At 47.4% G+C, this 17,847-nt stretch overlaps 1 protein-coding gene across 2 annotated transcripts in view; it reads left to right on the top strand.

Moving 5' to 3' along the window:
* Nucleotides 1-17,847, top strand: part of GNAO1 (G protein subunit alpha o1) — a 146,888-nt gene that overhangs the window by 47,408 nt on the left and 81,633 nt on the right. For both annotated transcript variants that reach the window (XM_072872415.1, XM_072872414.1), the window contains exon 3: nucleotides 3,540-3,681. In XM_072872415.1, the coding sequence (XP_072728516.1) occupies nucleotides 3,540-3,681 (142 nt within the window). The remainder of the gene's footprint in view (nucleotides 1-3,539; nucleotides 3,682-17,847) is intronic.

The following is a 17,847-nucleotide window of genomic DNA, read 5'->3' as shown; positions in this document are numbered from 1 at the left end:
GTCTCCCCCCTCCACAGCCCCTGGGGATCCTCTTAAATCCCTTTTCTTCCTTTGCCCTGGAGGGAACCAGCTCTAGTGTGGCAAAGAGGAACCTGCCTGCAGCAGTTTCCTTTGTATTTCAAACACAGGAAAAAATACAAGCCATTTAGAAAACAGAGGATTCACATTTTTAGTGCTGAAAGCCCTCTGTTCCCATTAATTTGTGGGTTGCTTAAGGACTAGCCCACCCTGCCTGAACCTTTAAAGACTTCCCAGTCTTGACACACTGCTCACTTCTATTAGTTCCTAGACACTGTGCATTTTTAATGGTCACAGCTCACTACAGTATCCAAACCCCACTGCTTCTTGTGTCCTGCAGCACACAAGCTGGCTCAAGCCATCCCCCTAACAATATACCTCCCAAGAGTGTTGTTGGAGCTTTAGATGTCCTCTAGGCAGTAAAGCACAATAGCAGGCAAGAAGAAAGGTATATCCCAAATGGGTGAGTGGCAGCATGAACATTTCCAAAGGACTGTGGAAAAAGCTGCCACGGGAGTTCAGCTATCAGATTGCCAAGGCAAGCAAGAGGAGAAACATTTGCTAAAAGCATATAGGACAATAAACCAGTTCACGGTGTCCTAGCAGGCTTTGGAACAGCACTAGTCAGTGGGGATTTGCTCGCTCAAATATTAGGTAATGTGCTAACTGCATGATTGATTAATCCATAGGTACTTCCTACAGCAAAACTTCAATACTGGCATCGGCAGTGCGGCTTTCAGTCGCCGTGGCTGCCTTCCCGGGAAGATTTCACAGAAGAACAATCGGGGTGTTTTTTTCTCCACGCTCTTTTCTGCCCCCTTTAAAAGTAACGCTTTTATGTCTGCACATTGAATGATGTCAGCGTGTTGCCCAGTCAGCAGTATGTTTGCTGAGGGATACCAGAACCACTCTCCATCGCTTAATTCTGCCCCTTCAACACAAGGAGCCCTGTTACTTGATAGGTAGCTTACTGTCTTGGAGTATTTAGAAACACTGAGTATTTAGAAGTGAAAATGTCAGGCAACAACTTAATGGTGCAAGGCCAGAGACAGTTTAAACTCTGAAGAAGACCAAAGCTCACCTCTTTCCCTCTACAGCTGTTCAGCCCTCTTTTTGCCATGTCAAGTCCCTAGCTGATGCCTGTCAGTGAAAGGCAGAAACAAAGCCAGCCCAAGGTGCGGGCACCACTCTGATCTCCACCAGCATGGTCACCGGCTGGACCAAATGAATTTCAGCTGCATCCTCTTGCGCTCCTTACACTGCCCCTTGTGCCTGTTCCTCTTCTCACCCCTTTCATATCCCCCTCTTACATTTCCTTCTCTTAGTTGCCCCAGAACCAACATTTAGTCCCCTCTGCCCCAAAATCCAACCCTGAGCCAACCAACCAGAAAGAATGAATTATTTCTGGTGATGCTTTTGCTAACCGCCTGCCTGCCTCCCACAGGACCCCTGCTCTGCCGAGCTTCTTGCTGTCGTGCTCATAGCTGGGAGGAACCAGTGATGTACAGTCTCTCTTGAATTCAGAGGGGATTGATGCAGATCCTTGTGCTTTGTGCCAGCCATAACTCTTCGGGTTTGACTGCAACTTTTGACAAAGAACACATTTCCCAGAAGTTCAGCAACTTCTCTGAGTAACAGTAAATGATCCATGAGATCCAGTGCCGACACACGGCTCTGCTGGCCCCCCTCCTTCCCCGTTACTCAGATGCTGCTGTTCCAAACCTCGGCACAAACACTGGATTCACACAATATAAAAGCTACAGAGTACAAGGTCTGCTATTGCCCATAACGCTTCATCAAAATCAAAACTAGCTATAGAAAATATTTTGACAAAGTGACAAGTCTGAATTTACTAAGTCAGAAAGGTTTTCATCCGCCCCTGCTCTTCTCAGCCTAGGCGAGACAAACCAGCAGCCCCTCATGCTGTTTCCAGCACGCCAGCACCATTTCCCCTTCCTGGAGCTGCAGTACCCAAGCAGGGGGCTCTGCCCAGTTCCTCGGATCAGTAGCTTAAAAATTTCTTGGACACCAATTAATTTGAACTACTGCCTGTCTTGGGCTGTCTTTGCTTGTAGTCATATTTTCCAGGACTCAGAGGGTGTTGGAGCAGCTTCTCCCAGGAGCTCAGTGTTCAGTGATGAGCGAGCAAAGGTTGTGGTGGGGAGAGCAGAGAGTCAGTCATTTGCATTAGAAAACCTTTCTGTGAGCTTCACGTCATGGGAAGTAGATCTGTGTCTTTGTCAACATGTTTCTATCAATCAGCCTTGTTCTTCATGTAGCATCTGTTAATAACACAGGGCTGGCATCCAGCCCCGTTCTCCACTGCCATCCCAGCACTGTGTCTATTGCAAGCTCACTGTGATCCCCAATAGCGCTCCCTCTCCCCAGGGGGATGCCAGCAATGGTCAGGATCTTGGTTTGTGTGTATCCTATTTAGAAAAAAAGGAAACAAAAATCCTGTTATAGACAAGGTGCTAGGTTTTATCAGTGACCAGATCTGTTACTGAAGGACTCTCTGTTGTCCAGTGAGATCTGAGGATGAGCAAGCAAGGACTTCATTTCTGCTAAGCAGATCATCCTCTCCGGCAATATTTAAGAGACGTGATCATAATTTATGTCTTCACTGGGAAGAATTATTGTCAAACACAATTAGCTCTGCAAATCCTAGCTGTTTTCTAGACACACCCGGGCTTAGTTTTTGAGTTACTTAGAGATGAAGAAATTATAGGGGTCAGTCTTCTGATCTGAGCAAGGGACTGCAAGAACTCGCTCCGTCAAATAGTTCCTTTTGCAGAGTTTAATAGGGACTAACGGACAGAGCATCCAGCATGCAGAGCTGATAGGACTGGGTCTCATTCCCACATTGCTTTAGGAAGGGATAACTTATCATGCCTTTAGGCAGAAAAACTTCCAGCACTGTTTTTAAAGGAGGGAGGAGGTGTGAAGGTTTGTAAATACTTTAAGTGCTACACAACTAAGTCACTTCCCCTATCCATGCCTGTGTCCCCATGCATGCAGGGATATTTCGACTCTGGTTTCTTTTGTAGGGCACCCCAGGAGTTACTATGAAAAGGACTAGACAAGAACTAGGGTTTTCTACCACTTGTTTCAGTGGCTAAGATCTGATCTGATGGTCATTGAAAGCATTGAACATACTTCCATAGACCTTGACAGGAAAGATAATGTAGGACCTAGAAACCTCCCCCTGTGACCGGTAAGCATACGAGCACAAGGCTGTCCAGGCTCCAGCCTCCAGCATTCACGTTTTGGTTGGGAGGGAGGTACCGTATGCACCGACCCTGCACAAAACCTTGAGAGAGAGCAAAAGGGATGCTAATTCCAGGCACTGAGCTCAGACACACTGCTGGTGAACAACCAGAAAGGTTTAAAAAGAAATGCTGACTAAATTAAGTGAATCAAGCTAGCAGATGTGCTCTTCAAAAGAGCACAGCTCTCTTTTAAACATCTCCCCCATTGAAATGACATTCTCAAGAGGTTTTTGTCCTTTGCATTTTCTTCAGGATCATCCACGAGGATGGCTTCTCTGGAGAAGACGTGAAGCAGTACAAGCCAGTGGTCTACAGCAACACTATACAGTCACTGGCAGCTATTGTACGTGCCATGGATACCTTGGGCATCGAATACGGTGATAAGGAACGACGGGTAAGTTAAAAGTCACCACTGCTTGGGTACAGAGAACTGAGCACCTGGAGACTCCAGAGCACAAACAGGAGGCGTTTGTACAGTCCGAATACCTTGGAGGGAAAAGGAGGGAGTGGGGAAGGTTTACATCACCATTGTATGCCTATTGCACATGCAGTTTGTGCAACAAACAGAGGCATAGGCACAATTGTATATGACATGCCACTTGTATACACCTGTGCTAGGAAGTGTAGCCCTGGGGACCTCTGTGTCACAACAGCCACAATCTCTCATGCACTGGCACTAGCCAGGACAGTACAAAATAAATTCTGTTATCTGGGAACAGCCTAGACAGAAGTACTGACAGACTTGGGGAAGCAGTGAGAACGTATCCTGTCTACTGTGCATGTGCTGGAAACACAGGCTGCAAGGAGAAATGTCTCGGGGAGAAGTCTTGCTGCTGTTCAAATCCTTTCCAGCAGCCTGCTAATATAGGAAAGCTTTTAGGATTAACTTGACTTTTGCAGGGGCTTGACTGGCTTTTACTTATACATCCCTCATTCAAGTGTACTCAACCAGCAATTTTGCTTGCAAACAAGAGGATATATTACTTCATTGAGGTTCATATGGACAGGGTCTTAGGCAGCAGTGTTAGCATGTGTCTTATCAGAATAACTATGTGATGTCTGGCAGCCTTCTCATGCCACACACCTAAACCAGCTTGTCCTTTTACAGTTGCTATTCTGTTGTTACTTTAACCGTCTCCCTATTTTTAAACAGTGGCTCCTCTGTGAGGTGCCCCTGCCAGCCTCTGCCTTTCCTTTTTGCATTTCTGGCTCAGACCAAGCCCACACAGAGAAACTCAGAGCCCTAGAGAACTCAAGACCACCCTTTTTGCATGCTCCCATCCCAGAGAAAGTAAAACTACTTGGTTTCTCTGGAAATAAAATAATTTCAGATTAAAGACCTAGTAAAGGCAAAGTCCTGTATGCCACTGAGTTTATCATGACTATTTTTAGATAACTATTGAATGACAGATGTACAACATACCCCAAACTCCTTATCTGAGGGTTGATAATAAAAGCATTCACTAGAAAGGATGCCAAAATTCTGCTCTGCTCTTACTGTACGAAGAGGTACCTTATGTCTCCCAGTCGCAAAGGGGTATTTTGATTTCTTTGCATCTAGGGATTTTTCCCACAGGAACTCTAAATCCTTGAGACATTTCCATCCCAAATGTAGAGATGATACCATAATGGAGTTCTTGTGAGCTTGCCGAGAACTAATGCTGATGGCTTTTGAACTGAATACATTAATCTGTTGATTGCTTGGTGGGTGACTCAGCTCTCAGCAAGGCAACGTATCTTGTCTCAGCTAAAAACCTATGCCCAGGAAAACAGAAACAAATCATTCTCCGTGTCTGATAAATAGTGTGTGGCAGACAGCTTTAAAATGTAAAATTTCTTTTCTTTTTTAATGCCTAAAGTCCTAATTTGAGAAGGGAAACTCAGCACTGCTTTAGTGCCAGGCCTGGCAAAGTACGGGGTGTGGAGGGGGAGAGCTGTTATTAGGACTGCCAGGAATGAGAGGTGGAGTACTGGGCTGCACGAATGTTGCGTCTGTTCATATTCCTGTGGAAAATATGCCAAATGTTCCTAGGATCATATGATAACTTGGGCTGGAAAGAAGCTCAGGAGGCATCTAGCACAACCTCCTGGTCAAGCAAGGTCAGCTCTGGGGTCAAACCAGGTTGCTTAGGGCTTTATCCAGTCGGGTCTGAAATCCTCCAAGGATGGAGACTGCACAGCCTCTTTGGGCAACCTGGTCCACTGCTTTACTCTCCTCACAGTGAAAAGCTTTCTCCCTATGTCTACTGTGAACCACTTGTTTCAATTTATGCTTTATGGCAGTAGGGATCCTGAGTTATGCCTTGCAAAGTAAAAAGCAAGTTAGATTAAGTTCTCCCCAGCCTAGTTTCCCCTAAGGTATTTAGTCCTAGAGGAGTTACTCCTGTCTTACAATAGTGTCATGCTGACTCTGTACAGACAAGCCTGCAACAAACCACTACAAACCAAACAACAGTCTGGGAGGGCTTATTCAGAGTATCTTCTCCCTTCGTAGATGGGAGTAATATTCCTTCATCCAGCAGTAGACGGAGGGGAAAGAAACCAAGTCTCTCAGGCCGTGGTCTTCCACTTGCTCCTTTCTCTTAGTCTACCTCCACAGAAAGTTGCTGGTATTAGTATGAAATAGTATTTATTTTAATCTTACAAAAAAGCACATGGCTTCTGCTACCCCGCTTTATTAATGCACAGCTGCTATAAAGAGAGGCCATTAAACAGGCGATTTGTTATTATGCTACATGGTTCATCCCTTTTCAAGCAAAGCTTTTCTATTTTAAAAGTCATTCCTCAGCCAACGGTTTCCAATGCAAATCTTTTAGTGGGGGATTTTCCCCTACTCATCACTTAAGCCCCCAAGAGAAGAGAACTCGGGAAGGGGAGCCAGGGCTGCGGCTGCTCGAGCCTGATTCAGCAGCAGGGGAGGAGGGGGCACGGGCCCAGGACAGGTTTTCCCCAGGGACTGCTTAGCTATTACAGCTTGCCCCACCCCGACTTCATTGGAGATGCGTCTGCCCCTGTATCCCTTCCAAATGGCACCCTGACAATGTTCAGAGCAAAAAAACCCCCTCCCCTACTTAATAAATGTGAATTAGATGGTTTTTGGTTTTGTTATGGAGGTAGAATAACCAAATCCTCTCTCACTGTTCTCATTTTTCTCCTGCCCATAATTGCACCTCCAGTATTTAGTCTAATAAAAGCAAAAGACTGAGGGAAGAGTCCAGACTAAACCCCTTAGCTTTTTTCAGTCAAAGTGAGATCAGTGTAAGAAATACGAGCTAAAAAGACAAAATAAATCACAAAAAGCAGATGCTCCAGGTCTTGCTGACCCTCTCTGCTGATACGGACCTGTCCCCAGGTTAAGAACAAAACAGTCTTCATGTAGGATTTCACTTTTATATGTGCTTCTTGTTCAGGGGAGTGGGTTTTCTTGCAGGTGTGCCTGGCTCACGAAAAGTTCATGGCCTGCAGGCAGCACCTAGGTCCTTGTTTCGTATCCTTCAGCACAGGGAGGCAGGACCACATCCTGACAGCTCATGGCATGTTATCGCCATGCACAGCCTGGAAGGTCTGTCTGAAACTCCAGAAAAGCTGTGCAAGTGCAAAGTCACAAATCCTTTACATGTTGCAAGAGGGCAGGTGAAAAAGAAGCAGTCAGTGCAGAGACAGGAGCCAGTTGCATGAGGAGCAGCATCCGTGGGTGTTCCTCATCTCCAGGGCCACCACTGCCCTAGGTCTGGATCCCCGACTAGCCAAGAGCAAGGGGTTACACGAAGGAAGAGGGGCAGAGGCTTGGTCTTGCCTGGCTACTCAAGACCCTCCAGCTGGCCCATAGGGCACTACTCAGTCCTTACCTTTATAATCAGATTAACAGGCAGGAAAGAGTCAGGCCATAACATGTAGCCTCTGGATTAAACGGTTCTCTAAAGTGCAAATATATTAATAAAGCAAGCTCCTCACTGATTCCCTTTCTGTGTACCCAGGTGGAACAAACGGGAAATGGAGATTTAAAGCCAGGAATCTAGAAGTCAGTACAAGTGTTTGGATCTGATCAAGCAGGAAGGGCAGGGAAGTGATGGATTTTCATCCCTCTGTTTGAAGAGCCGGTTCCAAAGTCCAGCTTCAGAAATGCCAACCAGAAGAAGCATAAAGTCTCTTCCTTAGCGGGTCAATGCTGACCTCAGAAGCTGCTTGGAAATGCAGCACCTACAATCCCACTCGGGCGAAATGCCAGAGCTGCAGCTAGGCTGGGGGGTCTGGGGGTGTCAGCAGCTTGGAGTGGTCCCAGGCTGCAATGAGCCTGCCCAGGCAAGCACGCTGCCCTGTGCAGGCTAGTATGAAAACAGCTGTAGAGAGTGCTCATATTAGCATAAACCAGACAGAAGCAGGCTGAAATTGTTCAGAAATTACTCAGCAGAGAATCCCCATATCAGTCATGTGGCTCAGATACAAGTGTCTGAGGTGGCAGAGTCACAGGTCCCCAGTTCTTGGGGTCCGGGGGTGGCAGGTGGTGACCTTCAAATTGAACTTTTTTTCCCAGTGGGAGTCTGGAAATGTCTCTGCTTCAACTGTGAAAGGGAAAACTAGAAAGCGGCTAAAGTGTCAAAAAATTTTGATAGGGAATTTTTTCTTTCAGGCTTTGTAGCAAAATATGTCTGTGGTGACCTTATGCTGTATACAGTGTGTCACTCCTGAACTGTGAGCTAAACAAAGATGTACCTGGGACATTTTAAAATATTGGCTAGTAATATTTAAAAAAAATCTGTTTAGTGTAATTGAACAGCCCACCCGAGGCGGCTAGCAAAGGGGGCCACATGCACTGGAGCTGCGTCTAACCTGCTTCTGAACAGCAGGGTGCATGCAGAAACCTGGTGCCTCCAGCCCCGTCCCCTCTGCACGTGCCAAAGGCAGTGACAAGACCAAAGGCAGTGGCAGGACCATGGACACGGCTGCTGTCACCTGGTGCCTTCCAGTCGCTGGAAGGGAGCAGTTTCTGGGAGCAGCTCTCTTTCGTAAGACCTGCTCCTGTGTAACTGGCCTTTTCTACTTGTCAGCTCAAGATATTTGTGGATTTTACTTCATTTCAGGCAGGTGTCTGTTTAAACCAGCTGGCTCCTGCTGCATGTCCCTAACCCAAGGTCTGTGAGAAATGCAAAAAAGCTGCTAATAACTTTGGCAAGGGCAGGCAAGGTTAATCAGGCACCTCCCACTGGTAGGAAGCCTCCATTTGCTGACTGGTAGCTAATGAGGTTATCTGGGGATGGATGTAGGATTCCTGGGTTTCTGCCGCTGCGGTGGGGATATGGCCAACTCTTGCTGGTCTGCTGTTGTAAGGCGATGGGAACTTCACCATGGTGAAGCGTAACTTAGGGCTGCTTTGTAGAGGAGCAGGATGGAGTGGGAGAAAAGGGAAAATGGAATAAGGGGGTCATTAGCCACCCCATTTTTGCCTGGTGTCAGCATTTGTCTGGATGTCCAGCTGCAGCTGAAGTCTGCTTGCTTGCTGCATGCAATAGGCACAACATGCATATAACCATTCCTGCTGTACTGGATCTACTGGGTTCATCACTGTAACAGCGCCAGACAAATGTATCAGCCTGCCCTTTGCTAAGGTGTAAAGATCTGTCACTCTTTTCCGTTAAGACCAAAGCCATCTTTCTCGCTCACCTCCCTCTTCGTCCCTCCACAAGGTGCATTTCAGTTACCATCATTCATGTTTTTGAGCAGTGGAGACAAATAAAAGGCAGGGCATTTCTTGAGAAGTGGGAAACATAAAACAGAAAAGAAAGCACTTGTTGTTTTCACAGCCTGCCTTGTTGCCGGGGAGATGGTTGGCTCATTCAAGAAAGGCTTGTTGCTGGCTGAGATGGCCAATGTATTGGGAATCATTGCTGCAAAACAAGGGTGCAGGAGAAAGAGATTGCAAAGAAGGGAAAGCCCAGAGTAAGCTCTGCCTGCATGGTCATGGTGCATGACCTACAAGCCCCACTGTGCCGATTCTGGAGTCTCTCTAACCAAAAGCTGCACCTTCCACATCCCACTGATGTATTTTCCTCCTTGGGAAATCCCTTGAGCCCCTGAAAATACAAAATCTTTGTCTAATAAATTATCACAGTAAAGTAACAGCAGAGCATGAAGACAGTTTATGATAGCCCTTTGCACCAACTAAAAGAGCCTGAACCAGTCTACTTCCATGAGTTTGCTCTACCTCTTAGGGAGAGTCAAACTCACTCATCACCAGGAAAGATCCCAGCCAAGTTGGCTGAGACCTGCGGCCGGACCCAGGAGACCTTGCTTTGCTGCAGCAGCAACAGCACAGCTTGGCTCTGCGCTCCTGCAAAGCGGAAGTCGTGGTCATCAAGTCAATGACATACAATGATCTTGCATATAGCAAAAAAGATCGCCCCAGAACGGTGTTTAGTTCACTGTAGTCATGCTACTAATAAAGATAGCATTTAGAAGGGAGACAAAATAAGCTTGTGTCATGGCTATAAAACACATCATGGCTTGCTCTCACAGACAGAATTCGGTCTAGAAGAGCCATCCAATTAAGTAAGCAGGTTGTAGGGTGGGAGGTTGCCAAGTCTTCATGTAGTTTTACATGTAGAGTTTTACTTGGGCTAAGTTCGTCAATCTGTCCTCCTTTCCAACCTGGGTAATTACAACAGAAAACTGGCTATTCATTTAGGGCTAAAATGGGATCTTAGCTCTGGCACCACATGGATTACAGCTATTTATAGGGCAGCAGTAGTGGTGATGCACAACAGTCAGAATCCCAGTCTTCTGCAAACATGTAACAGTGCTTGTGGGCAGGAAGAAATCCTGAGTTTGTGAATGAGGGAGATGATACTGGCCCTGAGGAGAAGGGGAGGAATGGGGACTCAAATAGAAATAGCCTAGAAAATGTAATAGCAGTGGAAACAGCTAGGTGCTCTAGGCAAGCGACTGAATTGCATGGACATCGCTGCACCCAGAGGCAGTATCAGCTAACCTTTCTTCCAGCAGAAGACTATCAATCACTGACAGCTCTAAAACCTGAAACTTCCCCAGGGTGGCCCAATGTACCCATTTTTAGTTAAAATTCGTAGAGAGTGAAAAAAGGCCGTGTGAAAGGGAGCCGAAAGGAGGCAGGGGAGAGTGGGCGGCAGTCGCGTAGCAAGTTGGAAATGCATGCTGTGTGGAAGGCTGCTCTCTGGAAGGTGCCACCTTACTGAGCTGTTGATGTGCCAACGTGATGTTTTTCACTTTGGTCCTGCTTCAGGATGATATCTATGGTGTTGGCATGGCAACGCTTTAATCCTCACTCAAAAGTAAACACTGGGTCTGCTTTTTGGGTTCTCCCGGACGCCGTGGGCTGGTGGTGAATGGGCAGCAGTCGGGTGGGATAGAAGTTCACCTGGTCTTCCAGTCCTTCTGCGCAGTCAGAAACCTGTTCCTAAGAAACACATTTCTAGGGAAAAAAAGTATTTTGATGCACTTCAGCATCATATCTAAGTGAGCCAGATGAGAATCACACCTCAAAATGCCACTCAGATCTGTTTCTCCGGTGAGCGCTTGGCGTCGGCCAGGCACTGTAGATTGGTGACACTTGCCGTCCATGCCACCTTCCCAATCCTGAGATTAGCTTTATAGCTAACCATCCTATAAAAACACTGACCAGAACATATGCCATCAATTAAAATTAGCCTTTTAATTTTCTTTTGAAGAAAAACAGAGGGGGGAAAGAGATGTCTCAGGGGATCGTTGATAAGAGAGAGACCACAGTCACCTACCTCCAACTCCAAGCTCCAGACTGAATCTAATCACATCTTTCACCACCTAAAGAGGGCTTTAAAGAAGATGCTGCCTGAGCGTCCCCAGAGAGACACAGTGAGAGGACAAGACAGCGATCACTGGTGCCAGGAAAGGGAATTCCAGCCGGACACAGGCTCGGGCTCGTAGCACTTTCCCTCTTCTCTCCATGCCATGAGGAGAGATCAGGACAACCCACTCTTGAAGGGCCACCCAGCCCTTTGGGCATTAGAACTGTGGAGGGATAAGAGAGGCCTGAGGATGTTTGTGTACGGGAGGACCAGTGAAAACAGGAAATACCCAAAAGGTGATTTTGAAATTATTATTGCCTTCCTCTTCAGCTAGCTGCCAGGAGACAGGCTTGTCAGATGAATTCTCCTAGCATTGTTTGCTCCCTGGCTGGTGGAAAGCACAACCTCTTCAGGTGCAAATCCATCTTTAGAGCTGCTTTTTTTTTCTGGTGTCTCTGCTTTCATCTGCCATTTCAGGCTTGATTTCTGAGTAATGAACAACAGTAGTCCTCCAAAGGATCCTTGAAAAGGATCCCCACCTCCCCCAAAACTCTCCAACATCCCTGTTCACCTGTGAAAATGCAGACCCTGTGCTGTAGGGAGGATAGTCCTTGCTTGCAAGCCCTCTCTTTTCACTGAGAGGGGGATGTATTTTTCCTCCACAAGATTTATGTGTTTGATACTGGTTTTTTGGATTATGCAGGGAGTATTTTTAGTTTGAAAAGAAGAAAAAAAAACCAACCTGTTCCCTTGGAAGAAGAGCTGCCTGCCTTCCCCTGTGAGATTTGTTATTCAAATGCAGCTGCAGTTAGGGCTGCCAGGGAGGTGGTGTGACAGGGAAGCACTCAGCACACAGGGGAGAGCAAAGCAGCCACCAGACTGTGACATTAGCGTTGAATTAGTGAGAGGTGGGGTGGTGCTTTCCATTCCCCCAAGATACTGGTGGAAGATGGCTTCTCTGGGAGCCCCTGGAAAGTGCCAGAGCAGGACAACACAAAAGGTGTTCAAAAATATTTGGCAGAAGAGCACAGCTGGAGCAGAGCCCCGAGAAGCTGAAAGCCTCCCCGCTGCCCACAAAGGGGCTTCCTGGCAGCTCCTGGCCCCGGGGTGGGATGCAGGTCAGGCGAGGGCCAGCTCTGCACCACCACCCGCTCCTTCCTGGAGGGCAGCACAGCCTGGCCAAGGTGGATTTCAGCCCATCCGATGGGGCTCGGTGCAGCCACTCCCCGCAGAGCAGACAGCGGTGGCCTTGCCCTGGGTAGCATCTGGTCTCAGTGAACACAGTCAGATACTGTTTGTCCTTCTCTGGAGCCTTTCTGTCCATAGAGGGATTGAAAGACCCATAAGCCAGAACAAAAAATACGTCTAGTTATTTGATGTACTGCGCAACTGAGGCACTAAGGTTAAACACACACCATGGCAGAGGCTTCAAAGATGCTTATATGTGTTTCTGACTATATGGGTGATCGGGCACTCGCTAAAATCCTTCCAGAAAGCCATCACCATGTTTGAGACTGAAGTTCAGGTTGCATCTGCCAGCAGCCTGATGCAGGCAGGGTGCTGTCTTCAGGTATGATTGCAAGTCAGCTCTCCCAGCAGCAATTGCAGATAACTACAAACTACTCAGCACATTTCAAATACATGTCAGTTATTAAGTGGATTTATTTCTGTCTCTTCTGGGAGGTGTTGGGAAGTGCTGCTGAGTCACGCTGCTTACTCACCGGTTTTAGGAGTGCCATTTAAAATATTTGTTTTCCAAATGCCTTCTATGATGTTCCTATTATTTGAATGTCTCCAGATGTAAAATGAAAACATTTATACAGGGCATCCCTGGCCTTAAACAGATCTCTGGTGTGTAACTCACAAAAAGGCATAAAACAAATGTCTTGGGAAGGGACCTCTCCCTTGGCTCTGTCTTTTGATGTTTATTGAGGGATTGCAGCGAGGGGTAGTGCAGGCTTTGCTCAGAAACAGCAAAAGCGCAGGCAGGCTGGGCTTGGGACAGCTTGGGAGGGAGGAAGGAGAGCTGGGACAGCTGCCTTGCTGTGCCTGGGCACGGGAGAGAGGAGGGATGGGGAACATGGTCCTTGTTTACACCGGGTGCTAATAAACTTAGGACACAATGTTATCCTGCTGTGGTCCACTCTGGCCACAGACACAAAAGCAATTCAGCCCCCCAGTAGACACAACATCAGGTGCCCTTGCAAGAGCACCGGGTCCAAGGCCACAGCTGAACCCAGGTGCTCGGCCGCCTTGGGCTCTGCACAGAGCAGGTTTCCTTGACAGCTCCAGTGGGGAGGCACGCGGAGGCCTCACTGACAGCGCAGTCCCTTCGCACACTGAAATTAGCCCGGACAGGGGAACGGACTGGAGTGGAGGAGCCATTTCGTGGCCTGTGAAGTACCATCCTTCCAAAAGGGGAATTGTGCTGAGCTGCTGAGGCAAGGAGGCAGAGGCTCCCAGCTGATACACTGTCCTTGCGGAAATTAAAACATGCCGATGCTGCGCCCGAGCCCCACGCCACCCTGCTCCTCCTAAGGGGAAACCTGTCCCTCCATAGCGAGCGGCTGCTCCTCATAGCCTGGGTAAGTCAGACAGGGAGGGAGCTTTTGCAGCCACCGTGGGGACGGCTGCCTTCCCCCAAGCAGAGGCACAGTGAGACGGCAGTACCTCGAATGTGTCCCTTGTACTGCATCAATCATGGGGATGGCAGAAGATCTGCCACATATGAGGAGTTCATTACCAGAATACAGGTTTTACTGAGGCTTTTAATCAGTATTGTGTACATTGGTAATAACTGATTAAAGATACCACATGGTAACTCACTTAACAGCTACGATTACTGCTTTGACATCAGCCTCACCTACTGACTGGGGCGTGAGGATGTCTACTGGTGCAGCAGGGACCAGCCTCACATAGGGCAGCAGGAGCCCAAAGATGCTGTTCACCCAGGTCAGGACTGCTGCAGTGGGAGGCCAGGCAGGAGTTCCCGGAGTTTCATTCAAAGGAAGGAAAAAATCAAGCTTCAGATGAAGATTGGAAACAACAAAGCCTCAAGAGCTGCTGTAAAACAGTATCATTTTGCATTGTGGCAATGTTTAGCCTTGTGGTCAAAAACAGAGAGACAAAACGTGCAGAAAAAAAGTGCAGGACATGCGAATCAGCCTGTGTCTGGTTTAGGGGTTTTGTTAGATAGCCGCTGGGGGCCCCAGGACGCCTCATCCTTCCCCGGCATAGACCCACATCCGTGGCACGTCTCCCCGGAATCGCTCCAGGCAGCGTAGTGCATCCCTCCCAAGTGTCAAAACCCACTCAGGAGCCAAAGAAAATCTCTCCCACAGGCTTTGAACAAATATCTTCCTTTCTGCTGTGCTCTTCATTTTCCAGGGCTTTAGGAGTTTCTGGTTTGCAGCATATTATATCTGTGTTGATGGCATGACTGTTGCTAGATACTTTTCCCTTGATAAGAAATAATTCCCCTAGGTTGGCTATTTATAATTAACTCTTAATTTTTCTACAGGCTGGTTTAAGACTAGATTAACTCCATTGATTAGAGGGGAATTACTCTTGATTTATGCTGAGGTCATGGGAATGGAGAATCAAGTAACACATAGGAACAGTCCCACAGTAGACTTAACATGTCCCAGTTAGCTATATGGTTGTCGTCTGCTTGTGATCCCACCTCTCTGCAGTTTGAAACTATTCCTGAGATCCATTTGCTCCTTTGTGGGAAGGGGGTTTGCTATCCCGATTTTACTTGCTGGATATACATTACAAATGTCTGGTTGGGTTTCTAGGCTGTTGGGTCACGTGTTGCATACAACCAGTTACTTTTTAGTTAGGCTCACAGCAAAACAGGAGCAAGACTCTGTCCTCCAGAGAAATTACTTCCAATTTTAGGAGGTATTACAAGTAGGGTTGGGAGGGGAATATATTGCACAGAGGAAGCGAGCATCTGTTAACCAGAGGAGACGCAAGCAGACTTACAGCTCCAAAATAGGTCTTCGCAGCTAATAGTTTGGGAAGCAAAAAGGGTCCCATCCTGTTCCCTCCTACCTGCCGGCAGCGGCTGTGCTCCAGAGGAGGAAGCCTCCTTGCCAAGCCTTCCTCGGGAAGGGCACAGCAGGACCCAGCTATGCTCACACCCCTGGGAACGCAGCTCAAACCAGCTCCCACCCGTATCTGTCCGTTTGATCAAAGCCAAGCAACAGGAGGCAGCAGCAGAGAAGTAGAGAACATTTTCTGAGGCCAGAAGAATGTTTGGCTTGCCAATTTTATTGAGGTTTTATTTAAAATTATGGGAGTTTTAGTGCTGGTAGATAATATTCCAGTCAACAAATGAAAATTTTTCTGAGAAGAAGGACATCCCAGTAGTCACCATCCAGTGAGTTTGAGTTAGTTCCGTAAAGTTAAGATTTAGTTTCTTCCAAGTGAGAACCAGGTCTCATCTCCATTCCTCCCTTCTACATGTCATCACATTTGTGTACTTTTTTTTCTTTTATGCAGGGCAGGTTTTGGCAACACAACCTGTCTGGAGGCGCAGTGTGACATTTCTGTGGATGCCACAGACAGGGGAATTTTAGGCTAGTTTTTCCTCACCACCTCACCAGCACCTTAGCCAAAGGTCTCAAATCCATTTTTCTTCCAGCTTTTATTCTCTTTAATTACTGTTATTGGTACTATAAGCTTAGGAAAGCTTTTCTCTTGCCAAGTTCCACTGCCATATTTATGAGGCATGCAAAGGTTTCTAACTGGTGATATTTGTGCTGTCCTTGTTCGAGTCCCTTACTTTTAAACAGACTTTTGTTTTACTACAATTTTCCCTCAATGCGCATTGCAGGCAACCCCTCCCAAGGCACACAGCTTTTTGCCAGCGAGTTCAAGTTCTGCTTCTCTTAGCTGCCATGGCACACACCTGTCTTCCCTTGCTCACTTCCACTGGTGAGATCCTTCACCTGGGAAACGGCATGGGGTTAAATCTGCTGTCTGTGGCTGGTGTACACATGCCGCTATTTCAGGCTTCTTTATTTAATTTACTCCAGAGGCAAAAGACATACCAAGGCTGAAAAGACCATATTCAGCATTACAGTGGATCATGAGCCAAGTTCAGGCTGGTCTTGTGACAAGTGAGTAGGCAAAAATCCTTATTTTCTCAACTTTTTCTCCAAGAACAAAACCTCAGGGAAGGCTATAGGACAATTTGTAGCAGCACGCAAGGCTCTGCAGGGCTGAGCTTTTGGCTCAGCTGATCTTTATGTCATTGCGGACTAAGAAACGAGCATCTACAATTTCTTGTTGGTGATCCAAGCAAAAAATGTACATGCACAAAACAATCCCAACCCTAAAGCCCTGAACTGCGTACCAGGAGGAGGAAGGCTATCCCCCCAGCATGAGGACTCTGAGCAATTTCAGCATCAAGGCTCTCGGGCCATGAGGTTTCAGAAACCAAGAGGAGCTGAACCCAGACTACACCTCTACTTATTTCACAGTCATGGGCTGTATGCACAGACATTTTACCATGTCGAATCACCTTCAAAACCACCTCTTGGGCAGACACTCCTTTTCTGTCTCCCCTCTTCCCATTCCTGAAGGAGCTGTAGGGTGCAAAGCCTGGCCCTGTTCAGGCAGTTGCTGCGCTCATCCCCAGCAGCCTGCAACCACAAGCCAGCCACGCCACTGCACACAGACATCTCCAATGGTCCTTCCCTGCGCACCACTGCACGGTAAAGCCAAGGAGCAAGCTATGCCCAGCACATTTTGAACCAGAAAGCATGATCAGCTGATACATTTATTTGGAAGAAGAAGAAAGAAGATGAGTACAGAGCTGCTAATAGTAATCCACACAGGCAGCAGCTCTGAGCTGCCTTTCCACCACTAATCATCTGTCCCCTAAAATCCTGCGCAGGCGAGACCCCAGTTCTGGGGTCATGCTGCTTGTCAGCATGCATTTTCAGCTTCATTTCTCTGGGCAGATCCAAGAGCACAAAGGATGGAGGGAGTGGACAGGCTATTGCGCCATGTCCCTTTCTCCTTTGCCATCAACTTTGCAAAGAAAGAGTGGGCAGCAAATAAACAGCAAGGGCTGATGGGGAGGGGAAGCCTATCACTCCACACTATCATTATCTGGCTTGCTTTGAAATCCTCCAAGAGATCGCCAGGAATTAGTTCCAGTGCTAGTGAGTCTTCAGTGACCCTTTAGGAGGAGAACTGAGCTCAGGGGCTGATCCACCGCAAAGCACCAGCTTTCTGCAAATTAAATTCCAGATGTAAACAGATGTTCTCCCCAGCAGCCCTTACAAACCCTTATTATACGCATCAGGCAGCACCAGCACACCGTGTGGTTATAAGCCCTTTTCCATAAGAAGCTGTAGGGTGTCGCCTGGGATCAGGAAGAATTATTCCAGCAAGTTCCTCGAGCCAGAAAAATCTGATTTCCCTTCATGCTGATTATGCAGTTCCTTGTTCAGACCAGGAGTTACTGATCAGATTGCTACACTCAACACTGTGAAGGAGGTTTAATAGTGCCAGGACAGTTTCCTATCCCACTCACCGGCACTGAACTGGCTTCTTCTATTGGCTGTTCTAGCAGAGGGGTGATCATAGAATCATTTAGGTTGGAAAAGACCTTTAAGATCATCGAGTCCATCTTCTCAGGTGGGCAGGGGCAGTGCTGAGTTTGCTCTGTTTCTTCCTCGCTGAGCCAGACAGCTCCTCTCCTCTGGGGCAGAAGCTGGGGGAGGTATCAGTGCTTCCTTCCAAGGTGA

The sequence above is a fragment of the Ciconia boyciana genome, chromosome 9, assembly GCF_034638445.1.
Source record: "Ciconia boyciana chromosome 9, ASM3463844v1, whole genome shotgun sequence".
In the NCBI taxonomy this organism is placed as follows: Eukaryota; Metazoa; Chordata; class Aves; order Ciconiiformes; family Ciconiidae; genus Ciconia; species Ciconia boyciana.
Note: the sequence above shows the minus strand (reverse complement) of the source record. Positions and strands in the feature narration are given on the sequence as shown.